This window comes from Eschscholzia californica, unplaced genomic scaffold (genome assembly GCF_041429995.1).
Source record: "Eschscholzia californica isolate CP2 unplaced genomic scaffold, dmEscCali1.0.p SCAF_3, whole genome shotgun sequence".
Lineage (NCBI taxonomy): Eukaryota > Viridiplantae > Streptophyta > Magnoliopsida > Ranunculales > Papaveraceae > Eschscholzia > Eschscholzia californica.
Window position 1 is genome coordinate 9,650,217 of NW_028238420.1, and position 18,817 is coordinate 9,669,033.

Here is an 18,817-nt window from a genome sequence, read left to right on the forward strand (position 1 = left end):
CTTGATGACATTCATAATCTGAAGATTTCTTAGCCACCTCTTGTTCTTCCTAAGGGCAGAAACTATAACAAATCCAGTATCTTCTTCTCTTCTCACCCAAATTTAAACGTATGATCATCACAAATCTTAAGGTCAAGCTGGCCTCTCTCTCACAAATACCTAGGGACACAACTCTTCATCAGAAACAACAAAACTAAAGCTTTCCTAGCTATCCTAGACGAAATTCAATCCATCATTTCTAAGTGGTAGAACAACTTCTTGTCACAAGTTGGTCGTCGTCTCTGTGACGCCCCAAGCCCAGCAGTTGCCGATATTGTCCTCCCTTTCGCCACCACCCTCGCACGGATGGTAGGAAGTTTTGTTCTTGGCGAGAGCACCACGGACTCCCCCAAAAGGCCTCGACACTTACCAAGCTTGAGCATACACCTATAGCCCAGGCTCCGGACACTCTCGTGAGCGATGTGGGACTATCACAATCCCCCCATCCTCAGCGAAGAGCCGTCCTCGGCTCTGATACCACTTGTGACGCCCCAAGCCCAGCAGTTGCCGATATTGTCCTCCCTTTCGCCACCACCCTCGCACGGATGGTAGGAGGTTTTGTTCTTGGCGAGAGCACCACGGACTCCCCCAAAAGGCCTCGACACTTACCAAGCTTAAGCATACACCTATAGCCCAGGCTCCGGACACTCTCGTGAGCGATGTGGGACTATCACAGTCTCGGCCATCACTGCAACCATCCCCCGATACTAGATGTCGTGCTTTGCTCTTTCTAAGAGTATTTGTCAGCGCATCGTGACTTGCCAATAGTCTTTTTGGTGGGAAAAATCTAAAGATATACACACTAAATCATGGTCTTACATTTTCCAGCATAAAAAGCTAGGTGGGCTCGGTATCCATAAACCCTTCATTGACAATCAAGCTTTTCTTTGCAAATTGCCTTGGAGACTCAAGACTGAACCCAATGCCATCCGGGCTTGTCTCCTGAAAGCCAAATATTTCAATAGGAATTCCACTCTAGACCCATTAAGACAAGCTCATTTGTGGATTTGGAAATTAATTCTTAAGCATATGAACTTCTTAACCCCTCTATCTTAATGGGAGGTGGGTCAGGGATCGCAGATTAACATTTGGACTGAATACTGGATTCTAAATTCCCCTCCCCTCATTATCAACATTAACAATTCCTCATTAACTTATGTCTTAAAACTTATTCACAATAACTAAAGGAACTTGCAATTACTTGAGAGCAATTTCGAACCTAATGTTTGTAATCTTATTCAAACCATTACTACTAAGGATAATTGTCCAGACACCATTGGATGGGCCTTAACGGACTCTTGAGAATTTACTGTAAGATCAATGTACCGACACTTATCTATATCCCACCTTAGCAACCCAAGTACTAAGGTCAATTAGAAATTTATATGACATATTAACATTATACCTCGTATTACTTTATTTCTTTGGAAATGTTGCACAAGATCTCTACCTGTACGTAAGCGCATTGGGAAATACATTAATAATTTATTTCATTGTCCTTCGTGTACTCTCCTCTCACTGAAACTAGTGGTGTTTATCGGGTCAGGTCGACCCGACTCGAAATAAAACGGTCCAGGCCGGGTTGCGGGGCCGCCCCAAGCAACCCGGGCTGTAATAGTCTCGGGCAGGGCCGAGCACGAGTTGGCTAAACCCATGGTCCAGCCTAGGACTAAGACTTGCCCAGGGCGGCCCTATCCAGACTGGGCTAAACCCGAGTCTGGCGAGCCAGTTGTTTTTTTTATTTTATTTTAAATATGAAATCCAATTAAAAAATTACCTAAAGCTAAAAAAAATATTACAAATGTATAAATATTTGTAATAAAACTTCCCTAAAAGAAAATATAACTTACCTATTACCTAATACTAAAGTAATGAGTATTTACCTAAAAGAAACTAAACTTACCTAATATTAAAAGTAATTAAAGCAAAATAAAACTTACTTAAAAATTTCTTAATATTACTTACCTAAAACATTTCACAAAACTAATCTAAAAGATTTTATACTATTTACCAAATATTCTCTAACTTAAAAAAGATTTTCTCGAACTTATATAAAAAAATTAAGTTGGAGAAGAAATATGGAGTAGAACCTGATTATGTGACATTTGATGGTGTACTCTCTTCTTCTGCTAACCTTGGTACTCATAGTATCGGTCATGAATCGAGCAACGAATAGTTTGTAGTGGGAAGTTGTGGTGGTGACAGTGACTGAGAAGATGAAGATGAGGGGGCAATGTTTGATCAAGTTAATTTTCGGACTAAAAAAAAATATGCCCCAGAGAATATACAAAAAAGAATGGATTCCCTAGATAATTTATTCCCCAAAGTCGCGACCTAAATAATTTATTCCCATTTTAAAATTCGGAAATTTTATAGCAATGTTCATTTTTATTTTAAAGCTAAAATTATTATTCATATATCAGAATTTTATTACAATACAAATGAGAAATCAAAGTTGATACGTCATTCCAAATTTTATTTTCAACTTGACTTCCAGTCCATTTTGCTAACTTGTCTGCTGGAGTGTTCTGCGATCGGTTGATATATGTAAAAGTTATGTGATGGAACTGAGGAAGTAAATTCCTTATCTCCTTGCTGTGGCAGAGGAATTGCCACTGGACATTGCTCTTTAGATCTTTAAGGCGATAGATGAGATTTTGGTTGTCACTTTTAATATTGATATTCTTGTATTGATTTTTTGCTGCTCATGCCCATAAGAATAGCCATCGCTTCACTTTCTGCACTAGTTCGAGCTCTGGATGAATATGTTTTTACTGCAATAAAACGAGTCAAGTGATCATGACAAATAAAACTTATGCCAATATTCATGTCAATCTTGATGAGGGATGCGTCCGTATTAATTTGTAAACGCAATTCAGCCGGAGGGCAACATTTAGTATTATTTGGAATGTTAATTGAATTGTGATGCCTACTAATACATGCCAGGAAGGCGAGAATCTGAGTATTACAACCCCAACTCAGATTATAAGTCAGATTCTCGCCTTCCTGGCATGTATTAGTAGGCATCACAATTCAATTAACATTCCAAATCATACTAAATGGTGCCCTCCGGCTGAATTGCGTTTACAAATTAATACGGACGCATCCTTCATCAAGATTGACATGAATATTGGCATAAGTTTTATTTGTCATGATCACTTGACTCGTTTTATTGCAGTAAAAACATATTCATCCAGAGCTCGAACTAGTGCAGAAAGTGAAGCGATGGCTATTCTTATGGGCATGAGCAGCAAAAAATCAATACAAGAATATCAATATTAAAAGTGACAACCAAAATCTCATCTATCGCCTTAAAGATCTAAAGAGCAATGTCCAGTGGCAATTCCTCTGCCACACAGCAAGGAGATAAGGAATTTACTTCCTCAGTTCCATCACATAACTTTTACATATATCAACCGATCGCAGAACACTCCTGCAGACAAGTTAGCAAAATGGACTGGAAGTCAAGTTGAAAATAAAATTTGGAATGACGTATCAACTTTGATTTCTCATTTGTATTGTAATAAAATTCTGATATATGAATAATAATTTTAGCTTTAAAATAAAAATGAACACTGCTATAAAATTTCCGAATTTTAAAATGGGAATAAATTCTTTAGGCGGCGACTTTGGGGAATAAAGAATAATCTACGGGGAATAAATTATCTAGAGAATCCATTCTTTTTTGTATATTCTCCGGGGCATTTTTTTTTAGTCCGAAAATTAACTTGATCAAACATTGCCCCCTCATCTTCATCTTCTCAATCACTGTCACCACCACAACTTCCCACTACAAACTATTCGTTGCTCGATTCATGACTGATACTATGAGTACCAAGGTTAAGCAGAAGAAGAGAGTACACCATCAAATGTCACATAATCAGATTCTACTCCATATTTCTTCATCTCACCATTAAGATCCAATACATCACTAACAAGCCCATTTTGAGCATACCATGAAGTGACATCCCAAATTCAACATGCCCCAGAATAGTACAAGTAGGGATCACCCAAAGCATTGTAATGGAGTTGAAAGGAACACCCATAAAGCACATTTGATTGAAAATGGAGACTGCCTTTAATGGTTCACAATTATGGGTATACGCAGCTAGTAAAGCATTATAATGAACAGTTAGTTTCTTCGACTGAGGAATTTCTTCAAACACCTTGCGAGCATTATCAATCAAAGAGCATTTACTACACATTGAGATCAAAGAAGTTTGTACAAAAGGGTCTGGTTCGCACCTAATTTTGATAACATGAGAACGAAACTGAGAACTAGATAGGAGTAGAGAGAAACACAAGATTTTAAAGCAAATGGGAAGGTAAAAGTATTGGGTAGGGGTGTGCAAAAATAGACCGGACCATTCAAACCAAACAAATCCAAACCGGTCCAGTCGGTTTTCAAACGAAACCAAACAACGAGTGGTTTAGTACGGTTGTAGATTTCCAAAAACCACAAGACTGGGAGAAAGAGCAATAGGAGAGAGAGAAAAGAGAGAGATAGGGAGAGAAGAGATGAAGATTCTCAATTCTTGGGCTAAAAAAGTATATGCCTCTGAGTCAACATTTATCGACTAAAATCTTTATTTCCTGAAAAAAAAACAATTTATTCCCTAAAGCAGTGGGGTTTTCTAATTAAAGTAATTAATGTTTTAATTACATAAAAACACTACTACTAAGCAGCCTTATTCTTCTTCTCTTGCAACAATACTATTTGGCAGTCACTATTGCTTTGTCAAAGTCGCCTTCTCTTTCTCTCTCTAGAATTCTCATTTCAACACACCTCCTATTGTTTATGTGAGTCTTCTTTGGCTGTCTCCCCTTCTGCCCTTCGTTCATAATTCTTCTATCAGATTTTCCTCTGTCTATAATCCCTCTGTAGCTAATTTAGAATTCTCTCTACTCTCTTTCTTTCCCTCTCTACTGTAAATAAAAACCAAGAGAGAGAGAGAACACACAAATCCATGGCAGGAAACAAGTTTGCAACTATGTTGCATAGAAATACCCATAAAATCACTCTTATTCTTGTCTATACAGTTCTTGAATGGATTCTTATATATCTTCTTTTACTCAATTCCTTATTTTCTTATCTGATTATGAAATATGCCAACTATTTTGGTCTTAAACCACCTTGTTTATTATGTTCAAGAATTGATCATCTTTTAGATTCCAAAAAGAGTAAGAATTCTTACTCAGATCTTTGTGAACATCATGCTTCAGAGATTTCAAAACTGGGTTACTGTTCAAATCATCAGAAATTGGCTGAATCTCATCATATGTGTGAAGATTGTTCATATTCTAGACCTGATTCTAATGAAAAATTAAATGATTTTGGTGGTAGAATTGCTTTCTTTTCATGGGTTAAAAAAATGGGTTTGATTGGAAAAGATTCTGAAAAGAAAATCGAAAATGGTGAAACTATTTTGAAGTGTTCTTGTTGTGATATGAGTTTGAATTCTGATCTTTATTCTTCACCATATCTGGTTTTGAAACCTTCATGGGGTGTTCTTGATTATACCCAAAAAGGGAATTTGATCACAGATGATGATCATGATGAAGGGGAATCATCAGATCCTTGTAAATCTGATACTCAAACAGATAGATGTGATGATGAATTTGATATCAGAGAAGAAAAAAGTAAATTTGAAGAAAAAAATCAAGTTCTCTCTAATCTTGATGAAAATACTGATAAAATTAAAGAATTTATGAGTTCTGATCAAACAACAACCACAATAAGAACAGAGGAAGATGCTATTGAAGAGAGAGAAACAAATTTATTAGAAGAAGAAGAAGGTACGAATGATCTTCTTAAGTTTTCTCCTAAGTTGTTGCCTATTCAAATAGAAGATGAATCAATTGAGATGATCCCAATTAGGTTGGATAATTATTTTGATTTTGATGATAATAGATTCATTCCAGTTGAATGTATTGATTCTACAACTTTGAAAGACCAAGATTTATTAAGATTTAGGGTAATTGAGGAAGTTAAAGAGAGAAATTTGGAAAGGGTTTTGAGTAATGAATCAATAATTGAGAAAGAAGATGAAGATTCACATATGGGTATTATTATGGATGATAAAACAGAACTGATTTTAGCAGAAGAAATTGAATCAATTGATATGGGTAAGGATAAAATTTCTTCATCTTCTCATGTTGAAAATCACGAGGAAGATGGTAGACTAGTCGAGGAATTCGATCTATCTTCTCCTAATAATGATGGTGATGATAATGAAGAAGTGCTTGTAACAACAGAAAATGATTCTAATGAACAATCAGGTAAACCAACTTATAATTTTGACCCAAGATTACTACTTGTTTGTTTTCTTTTCTAGTCTTGTTTAAGTTGGTTTTGAGTTCATTTCTTAGTGAGGGTAGAATCTTATTACATATATCGATATATAGGATACAACGAAATCGGCTTAAAAATGTCGATTGATGAAATCGAAGTACCCGAGAGCTCGAAAAAGAGAGAAATCTCTAACCAATCTGAAGATCAAGTTTCTTTGTTTCCTTGCTCAAACACTTTCGAGAGAGACTATATTGATTCCGAGACACTCGTGGATGCAAATGAGCAAGCTTATGAACCCTCAGGTAAAGCGTTTGATGCATTTTACTTGAAGTAGTTTTGTTGATACCTTGTTTTGAGTTTATTCTAGTCACATTTTGAAGTTCTTGAGATAATGTAAATTTTTATTTTGATTTAAAGTTGATAAAGAAGACAAATTCGAAATGTCGATTGATGAAACCGAACCCGCAAACTTGATAGAGAAAGAGATGCTAGATGAAGGAAACAATCATTCTCAAGCTCAAAACCAAATTTCTTCATTGACCTTACTACCGAATGGTGTTGAATCAGAGCCACTAATCGATTTGAATGACATTGGTAAGCTTTCATATCAAGGTTTCTTAAATAGTTCTTCGTGTTCTAGTATTCGAAAACTGAGCAAGTTTTAGTTTCTAATAAGTATATTTGTATTAGGTTCCGATCAAGTCGACGAAGTGGATGGCATTGACGAGAGAACTGTTCCGGTTGAGAGAAGTGAAGAAGAAAGAATTGATCGTTTATCTATAAATTTGGAATTTAACGAGGTAGAGGAAGAAAATAAGTTCCCCGAAACTCCGACTTCTATGGAAGGTTTTCAGCATCTACAAAAGAAATTGCAACTATTGGAGAAGAGAGAATCAGTAAGTGAAGAGTCTTTGGATGGAAGTGTCATAAGTGAGACAGAAAATGGAGACGGAAATTTGACCATCGAAAAATTGAAATCAGCACTAAAAGCAGAACATAAAGCTCTAAGTGTTTTATATGCCGAATTAGAAGAAGAGAGAAGTGCTTCCGCTATAGCGGCTAATCAAACAATGGCAATGATAACTAGACTTCAAGAAGAGAAAGCAGCAATGCAGATGGAAGCATTACAGTACCAAAGAATGATGGATGAACAATCTGAGTATGATCAAGAAGCTTTGCAACTTATGAATGAACTTATGACTAAGAGAGAGAAAGAAAAGCAAGAGTTAGAAAAGGAGTTGGAAATTTATAGAAAGAAAGTTCTTCAATACGAGGCGAAAGAGAAGAGGATGGCTATGAAAAGGAAGAGTAGTATTGGAAGAAGTGGAACTTCTTCTACTTCTTCTAGTAATGCTACGGATACTGACGAGTTATCGATTGATATTAGTCATGAAAATGCGGACGAATATAGCTTTTACGGGAATCAAGAAAGCAGCAACCACAACACGCCTGCGGATGGAGTACTAAATTTTGATGATTTGGGGGTAGAAAGCTCGAAACAGTTGGGAACACTAGACGAATCTCTAGCCGATTTTGAGGAAGAAAGGCAATCTATTCTTGAACAACTTAAGGCATTAGAGGAGAAGCTATTCACAATAGATGATGATGAAGAAGAACAATTCAATGATATAATTCCAATTGAGCATCTGCCCGAAGATAAAGGAAAGGATTGCGATGAATCAAATGATGAGATTGTGGATGGTTATTCTAATGATTTGGAAGAGAAACATGATCGAGATAGAATAAGCTTGGGTGGTGCTAAGGCAAAGAAGCTTCTTCCTCTTTTTGATGCCACTGAAATGGAGAACGAATATGAATTAACGAACGAAGAACACGAAGGATCTAATGCTGTTTTGTCACAAAACTCTTCAAGCTCGAAATTTACGTCCAATGAAAAGAAAGCTGCTCTAGTAGAAGAGGTTGATCATGTTTATGAAAGACTACATGCTCTTGAAGCCGATAGAGAATTCTTGAAACATTGTATAAGTTCGTTGAAGAAAGGAGACCAAGGTATCGATCTTCTTAGAGAGATATTACAACATCTTCGTGATCTAAGGAACGTTGAACTTCGTGCAAAAAGCCTAAATGATGCTATGCTGTGATTTCTAATCCCTCTATTAAACACTACACAAGAATTCAAGAAAAGGTAACCCGATTACTAAACTTAATTTGCAACTCTTTATGATCTTTACATGCTTAAAACATAACTTAAATCAATCACATTGCTTACAATTCAAAGTTCTAATGTTATAGCTTTTCTTGATGAATTTCTACGAGTACTCTTTCAATTTCTCCAACACTTTTAATTTCCTAAACAGATCAAAATCGTCATGTCACGAGTAGGCGGTTGAACGAGGCAAGACTCACTTAATGACGATCAAGAATTCGGTGTATATCACGCATGCTAGACCCATAAGGCAGGGAAAGGTGGTTCCTGGCTTGGTGGATAGAACAGCAAAATCTCTTTGCTATGTTCTTGTGTTTTGTTTATTGCTGTGTCAAAGTGATCCCAAGTTTTATGGGTTTGTGAAAAGAAAACCCCATCAAAAACCTTTTTCAGGTAAAAGATGAGGTGATGTTATAAGTAGACAGTATTGTTTGTACTATCTAGTAGTGTGAGTTATTATTGTGTTTTGTAAAGGTGGTCATGTCATTAGTAGATCAGACCAACCTGTCATTGTGAGTGTGAAAAAAGAAAAAAAGAAAAAGGATCTTTGGTTTTGCAAAGCTGGAAAGACCTAGACAAGATTCCAGTGGAGGGAAGTATAGCTTTAGTTTTGTAGGACAGGTAGGAAGACTAGTACAGCATCTTCTTCTATCATTTATTATTTTTTAGAGAGAGGGAGAAGGAGAGGAAGAGGAAAAGAGAGAAAAGTAATTCTCTCATGTTTTCTCTCTTTTTTTGCATCATTTGTATCAGATGGGGATTTTGTTTATTGATGAGGGTTTAAGTTGAATTTATTTGTACAAATACTTTATTATCTATGTTTATACAATTGATGTACTTAGGTTTAATTAGGATTTGTTCCAGCCGTAATGCATCTACTCCGAAATCTGAATTTCACAAAAAGCGAAACTATACGGAGGTTGAAATCTATCGTTTATTAACTCTTGTTATTAGGGTACTACTATTGATGTAATAGAGTTGTTCTAAAAGATGGTACTTATACCTAAGCATCAATGTTTAAAAAGTTTGTATTTGAAATTTAATGTCCATATAGGTTATTGTGGAGGAATCATGAGGAACCAACTTCTCCCATTCTCCATTCATGCCAATTCAGAAAGGTAGGCTAGATATACTTTGAGGCTACGTAGCAGAGACTACTCAACAAAGTGTTTGAAGGGCTCGGGAGGAACATTGTGGAAGCGGACATGGACAGACATGGTGGTAAAAAGCAAGAAATCTGAAAATTACTCCACAAACCTTGACAAGATATTTTCCTTTTTGTTAGGTAGTTTTGGGTCTCTCTCACCCCAAAAGCTAGCTCGAGAGGTTAGGTTTTTCCCACACTTATTAACTCACCCCCTGCTCCTTCTACGACCAATGTGGGATTATCCCAACAATATCTCCTTCACCCATTTGCTCTTAATTTCAATAGTTTTTGAGTTTTGTGTTAGGTAGTCTTGAATCTCTCTCACCCCAAAATTTAGTTCGAGAGGTAAGGTTTCTCTCACACTTATTAATGCACCTTACCCCTTCCACAACTAATGTGGGATTAACCCAACAGTTATTCCAAAAGTTCAGTATAAAATTAAATCATGAAAAGTGTGCTTTCATTGCAGCTTTGGGCTTCATGATAACTCAAAGAAATATAGAGGCTACCGCACAAAAGGTACAAACCCTACCTATTGAAGTAACATAGAAAGAACAAAGGAGGATTGGCAGATATATTGCCTTCACGTCTGATTAGGATAGTTTCTTGTATCTAGAAGACTAGAATATTATTTTTCATCTTTGTAATCGGAGTTACCTTTTTTTCATGCTTTGAATTACGTCAGTTTCTCCCATTGTATTAATTTCTAAATACTAGTACACCTATCAATGAAATTTACTTTTGATTACCGTTTTTTCTTGTTCGAGATTTATTATTCAACATGGTATCACGAGCATAAGGATTTTTTCTTTATCGGGATCAATTGTTCGATCATCAACTTTGCTTAAGAAGTATTTCTCTTCTCTATTATCGATCATCCCACTTTCAAAAGGTCAGTGACTAATTCACAACTTTTTCCATTATTTTTGTTTAATTTAATTTTCTTATAACTAATAAAGTAAAAAAAGGACCAAACCCGCCCTCCACACGCTACTTAAATTCCACGTCACCTACCTGCCCGTTTAGTTGGTTTTTTTGGAAGGTTCTTTGCAAATCCAAATTGAATACCCTACTAATTTTAGTACCCTTGCTCGCCATATTCTAGGCCGCGACTTTGGGGAATAAAGAAAACTCTTCGGGGCTTAAAACTAGTCAAATAAGATTGACTTTTTATGTTTCTTTTTATTGCTAAGGGGCTTCTAATTTTAGAAGATGCTATAAAAAAGGCACCTCCATCTCATCACCTCTCTCTGCCACTTCATCTTCTCGATACCTCACCATCTTCTCCGGCGAAAGTCGCCGGCCGGCCAATTTTTCCGGTCGGCGACCTTCAAACATAAAAAAAAACCTTTTCTTTTTATTTTCTCTCTCTCTCTAATTTTTTTTTCTTTTCTCTCTCTCTCTCTAGAACAGATCTAGAGAGAGAGAGAAGGTCTGTTCTCACGAACAGACCTTCAATGGTCTGTTCGTGAGAACAGACCAATAAACCAATCGATTAATCACTCACACGAGCATAAGAAATGAAACAAAGACTCCAGGATAAGGAAAGAGAGACCAAACCCCAAGTGAAAAGTGACCCATCTGAAGCAACAGCGGCAGTGATGTAGATTGTTGCGGAAGCGTAAAAGTAATGGAATCCACCATTATAACAATGATAAAATACGTAAATAAACTGATAAAATACGTAAATAAACTAATAAACTAAAGAACAAAACGATAAACTTGATTAACGATAAACTTGATTAACAATAAACTTGATTCATAATATTCTCTGATCTGAATAACAAGGACAGACCTGACTTCCTTTTATAGGAACTTAGAAACTTCTAGATAGAGTCAAATTAGGATTCCTAAATATCAAAGATACTCAAATGTAGAAACTTCTAAACCTAGACTTAGTAGGAAATACTAAAACATGGAAACTCCTAAACTCTAACCCTAATGGACTCGGCCATGAGGCCCTCTAACTAGTTCGGTCGTGAGGCCCATCTTGATGGTCTCCATCATACTCCCCGACCGAGAACGAACTTGCCCTCAAGTGAGACTCAACAATGCAATCCTTAATTCCCACTTCGAGCGAACGGTGCATTGGGGTCGAAGGACACCCACTTGGACGAAAACACTAGCTTCAATCTCATTGTGCAAAGAATCTTGCAAAAATAAATATAGGAAAGAAACTTCCAACAAATTGCAACATCTCCCGTCATCTTTTAATTTGATGAAGAAGACCACAAACACCACATAATATTTTATGGAAAAATCAACCTTGAATTTCTTCACTTGAACGATCTTCCCACGTTCATCTTCGTGTTGCTTATAAACCAAACTCGAATATGGCTTAATCAAATCTAAACTAGAACGAACTGACCTTTTCAAGCTAAAAGAGGATAATTCACTTTGTTCTTCTTGTTCCTCCGTCATTGAGAAAATTTTATTTTTTTTGTCAAGAACTTCTTCAATACCATCCAACACGGTGACGGAAGTAACATTCGAGAACTGTCTACTGGATTCAATCTTTGTCTCCACATATGAAAAATATTCATCTAAAGGAAGAAAAACATACCTAAAGATGCTTTTCAATGTAGTCCAATCGTCAACGAATTTTTTTCCTTGATCAATGAGTCTCCATTGCATCTCGTTGAATTTTTCATAGACTCTTTTAGACAAGTGTTGTTCGATGACAAAAACCTTATCTTCGTCATGGACTTCTTGGTTTATAAACCAATCTTCCATCTGTTGAATCCAAAAATCTATATGATATTGATAATCAAACATAGAAATTTTGGAATCGACATTAATTTTGTTTTGATCTTTTCGATCAACATAGAGTTGTTGTGCATCTCTTAAAGGATCCCAACCAAAACGCAGAAGATTATTCCAACATTCAAGATGAGAAGTATTTAAAAAAAATTATCTGTTCCCAGATTCTTAAAGCTCTGAATACCAGCTGATGTAGATTGTTGCGGAAGCGTAAAAGTAATGGAATCCACCATTATAACAATGATAAAATACGTAAATAAACTGATAAAATACGTAAATAAACTGATAAACTAAAGAACAAAACGATAAACTTGATTAACAATAAACTTGATTCATAATATCTTTGATCTGAATAACAAGGACAGACCTGACTTCCTTTTCTAGGAACTTAGAAACTTCTAGATAGACTCAAATTAGGATTCCTAAATATCAAAGATACTCAAATGTAGAAACTTCTAAACCTAGACTTCGTAGGAAATACTAAAACATGGAAACTCCTAAACTCTAACCCTAATGGACTCGGCCATGAGGCCCTCTAACTAGTTCGGTCGTGAGGCCCATCTTGATGGTCTCCATCCCACTAGCAATAACCAGCGCGAATTGGCACCTCCTGGATAGCCAAAGAGCTCGGGAGGAAGGTGTTTTGGAATCCTCAAGTGAGATTCTTTACATTTTCTCCCCGTTTGCCCGCATTGATTAATATCCCCATGCATAGATTGCACTCTTGGTTGGAAGGACTTGTGGTTTTGATTCACCTAAAAGAGATTCAACATTCATTCTTCACGGTTTCCTAACAACAAAATTTGGAGCCATTTTAGGATTTCCCAATAATCATTATGATATTACACCCTAATTTCTATTAGAGAATCAAAAGCAACAGCTCCATTTCATAACATTCAAACTTCAATCTTTCATGTGAATTGATTTCCCAAATTAAAATACAATATGAAAATAAAAATCACGAACAGATCTGGTCTGTTCGTGATCTCTCTCTAGATCTGATCGAGAGAGAGAGAGAAAAGAAAAAAAAAATTAGAGAGAGAGAGAAAATTAAAAAAAAAAAAATATGTTCGAAGGTCGTCGGTCGGAGAATTGGCCGGCCGGCGACTTTCGCCGGAGAAGATGATGAGGTGTCGAGAAGATGAAATGGCAGAGAGAGGTGATGAGATGGAGGAGAACTTTCAAAAAAATGTATTCTGTATTCCCCATAAAAATTTATTCCCCGGAGAATTTTCTTTATTCCCCAAAACCGCGGCCTATTTCTATCACGAAGGTCTCCATCTCAATAATTTGGGTCTCCAGCTCTAGGGCAACTGCTATATAGATAGGATGTCGCTACTTCTGCTTATGTTCTTCCCTTTGCTGCTGCTATGGGTGCTTTCACTCAGTAAACTAGGCACTCTACCTTGCCCATATCAACATAAAGGGGGTTCTCCACCTCGAGTTGGATCAGCAGAATCAATTGTTGAATCGACTAAATCAAATCTATATGGATCAATCGCTTAATCATCAAGTGAATCAACCGGGAATGTTACTCGGACTCGGACTTTCGGTTGTCGATTAACTAAATCTGGAACATCTGAATCTACCTGACTCATGATCTGAGGGCAATGAGTGTACTCGTGAGCTTGGCCCTTGACCCCTATTAATTTAGGCTCTCAAATCAAAATCAAAGGCTATATGATACCTTACTAATATAATATAGGTGTTAAGCCCAACGGGTCAACCCGTCTGAAGGCAACCAGACCGCTTAGCCCAAAGAGGTCTGTCACCTAAGTCCAGAATCGAGAGGTCGACAAGATTATTTAAGGAGCTCGAGCCCTGCCTCAAATACAACCAAATCTGCCATGAGATTTGGGAGAAGTACAGGAGGGTCCATGCTTTAAGCTTCGAACATAGGAAGGCAGAAGCGCACCACACGCTTACCGACTTAATCTCGAATCTTCCCAAATATCTCAATCGGTCAAAATATTAAGTATTTAAGTAACTTGGGCTTCAAGAGTCTTCAAAGGAAAAACCATATCCTAAAGATCTATCAACTCAACAGGATATCTAGCAAGGATCCTTCAACATAAGAACTTCTAGATATCCAAGATACGAGATAAACTCTAAGAGGAAACCTTAAATCTCCTAACTACCGGAGAGTAATATCAATCCTAAACGGTTGATCTAAACCACTTCAATCTAACCGTCTATCAGTAGTCGGTCCAAAGTAACCTATAAAAGGGCTTTAATTCAACTCGAAGAAGCTAAGTTCACAACTTTGAACACACGTGGAATTCAAAGTCATTCAATACTCAATTTTTTAACTGCAAAGGGCAATCTGACTGTCTTGAGCGTCAGAGAGGCTTCCGAACACTTTGCAGGTTTTCCCCTTAGATTTCCAAGAGCAAGAACGGGAATCAAAGAAGCAGAATCACTCATTCAAACGAGATCCAACATCAAGTCTCTTTACTCTGTCTGATTCCAAGGTTGACAAATTTTAAAATCAGCAAATACCTAAATTCCTTTTCTAGGATTTTGATGTTAATGATCAATGAGTTCGAGAGGGAGAGCTAGAGAGAGAAAAAGGGGGTGGATCTGAGAGAGCAGCATGAGAGAGAGAGAGAGGGGAAGAGAGAAAGAAGAAAGACGTGAGAAGATGAAGATTAGGGGGCAAGAAACAAAAGAGTCAGTTTTTGAACACAAAATGAAGTTCCCTAGGTCAACTACAATTGACCAAAGTTTTTATACCCTATAGACTTTTGTTTATGTGCTAAAGTCGTGGCTTAAAATAATACCAGTCGGAGTTTAATTCCTTGGTTTCCCTATAAAAGCTAGCTTGAATATGTATGTACCTGGCAATTTATCTGAGTGCTCACAACCCCATTCTGGTGAAGTAAAATATATATGTGTCCATTTGATGGTAAGGCCAACTTTTTTTCCAACAACTTTATGCGAGTACTATATATTCCTAATTACCGTAAAATTGTCACAGACACTTATACATTCTAAAAATCATAAAAATTATCATATAAGTCATTATTCTTAGCTTTAATTTTCCACATTGGACATATCAGGAATTTTCATCTTTAATAAGAATCGAACTTGTTATTGTTGTTCCTCTGGTTATAGACCGAGTTCACTTTATCTCTATCTCTTCTTGATTAAGACAGAGTCTGAATTGAAGTAGGGAACTTCCTTTCTCTAGGTTATAGAGAGATAAACAATAATCGGATTCGGACTAATCAGTAATCATTCTGTCGGATTATCCGAGATAGACAAAAATAAGAAAAATAATTTATGGAGTCGAGGCGAGACTAAATTCTCTTTCCTTAAGACATTTTACTCCCCCGTAACAGTACCAACAGTTAGGGTGTATGCCTTCGGGATACAACGACTAGCCTTTTAGAATTTAAGATGGTACTTTTATATTCTGGAAGTAGGCGAACCTTCGTAAATAATATGAGCTCTTGGACTGATGCAAATGGATCTTCTAAACACTTGAATATTATAGCTTCACTCGAATGCTTATCTCTTCGGAAATTCAGACACACCAGAATATTTTTAAAATCAGAATTATATTCCACACACACCAGAATATTGATTTCAGGAGAGAAGAGAAGAAGAAAATAGACGTAATTCACTCGCAAACTTCTTTCTTCAAAATTCTAGATGTACTAGAATATTTTCTAAAATCAAAATTATATTCCAAACGCACCAGAATACTGATTTTTGAAGAGAAGAGAAGAAGAGAATGAATTGGATGAGTTTTGGAATGGTTTTGGGTTGTTTATATAGGAATGGAACAGGCACAAGTGACTTTTGGGTTCAAGAGACATATCCTTTCAAAAGGAAGAACTTAAGTTGAACTAGCTGCCAATATATGAGTCGGCAACAATATGGAGTGTCAGATTTGCCTCAAGAACTCGGGTGGAACTTCTGTTGTTGGATGGAGAATGATCTAGCCCGAAATACGCCCAATAAGTGACCAAATCGACCGTTAGATTGAGATCTGTTGAAATCCTGAAGCTGGCCCGACACAGAGGAGACGTCGGTCGATGGATCTCGCTGATCGAACGCGTCTGGATTCGTCCCGACGCTGTCCTGAGGCCATCATCGCGCTACCGTCGGATCTCTTCAAATCCCGCGGAGTGAACGCGAGCCGTCCTGATCTGGACTTGCTCGCTTCGCACAAACGACCCCCAAATTGACTTGTCCAATTTGATGCTTTAGTCCCTATTTTAGTCGATCTTCGTCCAAACTTTAAACTTGAATTTCTCATTCATCCGGAATCGGATTTGAGTGATTCTTGGCTCTAAGTTTAAGAGGTCGACGAGACAAACGCAATGGCGCATTCCATTTCTAAGTTTGACGAGTGGGTCAAGCCAAAATTAACTCTGATTCCAACAGTTACCTCTAAATTTTCCAAGTGAGGATTCTACAAAGGCACAAGAAGGGATGTCATGGCTAAATGCTCAGGGATATTATAGAGCATCAATATATGGTTTCTTCTTTCAACAAAAGAAAAAAGTGTTTTCCACATTTTGCAAAAACCAATATATCATTTCTCTTACACCTTTAACCTTAAATCTGGGATCCTAATCTCTTTTCAAATAAATTTGCACATGTCTAATTACCTTGAAATTCATGTATGAAGTAAACTCGTAGCTTCCATGTCTTCTTCAAAAATTGTGGTGGTGCCCTACCGTTTTGAGTATCACATACGACTACTTGTGTCAATTTTGGTCCATATCTTATGCAGCCTCTTTTTTAATCAAATTAATCTCATTTGGCTATCAAAAAGTTTCTTTTATCGGTTGTAACAAAAAACAAAGAGTTTCTTTTATCCATCCCCATCCCAAAATATAGTCTGTTATGCCCTCTCTTTGTTAATCACATAAATCTCATGTGACCACCCATATTGAATTTTACTGAGTAATTAAAGTATTAATAAATGACCACCTTTTCAAATTTTTTTTTTTGGTTGTTTGGTTGAAAATAGGCCAAAAAAAACATTAGAACATCGACATGGTCCCTTTTTTTTTGATGAAATATCAATACGGTCACTTGGGCCAAAATACCATGACCAAATAGTAGCAAATGCCAGAATAATTCTACTTAGGGACAGTTTTTTTTTTTTTTGTTGAGAAAGAAAACTAAAGAACAGAACCTAACTCAAAGACACTCGTAAGGATTCTGGCAGGTCTGTAAGCGCTCTCCATAGCCAGGTACCCGTATGCAAGCGACTCCATTTAGCTAAGCTGTCCGCCTTCTGGTTCCCGTCCCTGCTGATGTGAGTGTATATGACTTTGATGAAATTTCCTTCAAGCAGATGGAGTTTGGCAATGAGCTTGCCTGCTTGCCAGCTAATATCCACTTGTGACCCGTTGAGAATTTGTACTATGTTGCGGTTGTCACTTTCAATATGAAGGTAATCGACTTTCTGGGATGTTGCCCATTGGAGGGCTTTAACGATAGCCCAACATTCACATTCTTCCGCATTTTGGCCTCTATAATTACTTGCTGAAGCTGCTAGAAAGTTGGCGTGATCATCGATCATAATGCCTCCAATCCCTGCCATTACTGTACCCTCCAGAAAGGAGGCATCAACATTGATTTTAATGAATGGAGCAACTGGAGGAGACCATAGGGCACATCGAACTGAAGGTTGAGGTGGTGGCTGATTCTTGAGGAGGTTCGGTGTACTTTTCACTTGATCTATCACCATCATGGGGAGGATGTTCACATTAGAGAAGCATTTGTCACATCGTGCTTTCCAAATCTGCCAAAGAATATTAGCGAAAAGACTACAAAGCTGTTCATCAAAACCTTTCCACGTTATAATCCAGTCAGTAAGATTAGTAATGTTTCTCGAAAAGATACTAAAATGAAACCAAACCACAGTTGCCAAATCACAATGTAAAAGGGCATGATCTAGAGATTCATTGGCTCGGCAGAAAACACATTCAAAGGATTGTCCAATAAATTGCCCAATTTTGCCACGTACCGGCAAGCTGTTCGTACAACATTTCCAGAGGAATAGTTTGATTTTCGGTTGGATAGAAAGATTCCAAATAAAATTCCAATCCTTTGTCTCATATGCAGTAATTTTAGTTCGTAGATAATAATACATCGATTTAATAGTAAATTTACCTGATTTGGTAAACGTCCATCGTGCTGTATCATCAAGATGTTCCTGCAGATTTATACTCAAAATAGAGTTGCATATATCTTGGTTGAAGCATTGGGTTAGGATATTGATATTCCAATGATTATTCGTAATTAGTTGAGAAACCGTAGTGAGGGTACTATTAGTAGTGTTACATATAGGGGGGGATGATTAGGTATCCAATAATCATATTATATGTTAATGTTATTACCTTTATTCACGTCCCAGAACATTAATTTGGTAACCGTGTCCATATGCTTG

At 37.0% G+C, this 18,817-nt stretch overlaps 2 protein-coding genes across 2 annotated transcripts; one reads left to right on the top strand and one right to left on the bottom strand.

Moving 5' to 3' along the window:
- The first annotated feature begins 4,497 nt into the window (after positions 1-4,497).
- On the top strand, positions 4,498-9,346 carry LOC147548252 (myosin-binding protein 3-like). Its single transcript, XM_086666449.1, has 5 exons — positions 4,498-6,318; positions 6,445-6,633; positions 6,749-6,925; positions 7,022-8,477; positions 8,650-9,346. The coding sequence occupies exons 1-4, from the start codon at positions 5,007-5,009 to the stop codon at positions 8,431-8,433; spliced, it is 3,090 nt and encodes a 1,029-aa protein (XP_086522575.1). The 5' UTR covers positions 4,498-5,006; the 3' UTR covers positions 8,434-8,477; positions 8,650-9,346.
- Positions 9,347-17,557: 8,211 nt separating this feature from the next.
- On the bottom strand, positions 17,558-18,115 carry LOC147548253 (uncharacterized). The gene has a single exon (XM_086668010.1). It carries the CDS (start codon positions 18,113-18,115, stop codon positions 17,558-17,560), a length of 558 nt encoding a protein of 185 aa, XP_086524136.1.
- Between the last annotated feature and the right edge of the window lie 702 nt (positions 18,116-18,817).

Coding starts and splice junctions, on each gene's coding strand:
- LOC147548252 (XM_086666449.1), top strand. CDS start 5,007: ATGGCAGGAAACAAGTTTGCAACTATGTTGCATAGAAATACCCATAAA. Junction 6,634..6,748: donor GCAAGCTTATGAACCCTCAG/GTAAAGCGTTTG, acceptor TTTGATTTAAAG/TTGATAAAGAAGACAAATTC. Junction 6,926..7,021: donor AATCGATTTGAATGACATTG/GTAAGCTTTCAT, acceptor TATTTGTATTAG/GTTCCGATCAAGTCGACGAA.
- LOC147548253 (XM_086668010.1), bottom strand. CDS start 18,115: ATGGTGATAGATCAAGTGAAAAGTACACCGAACCTCCTCAAGAATCAG.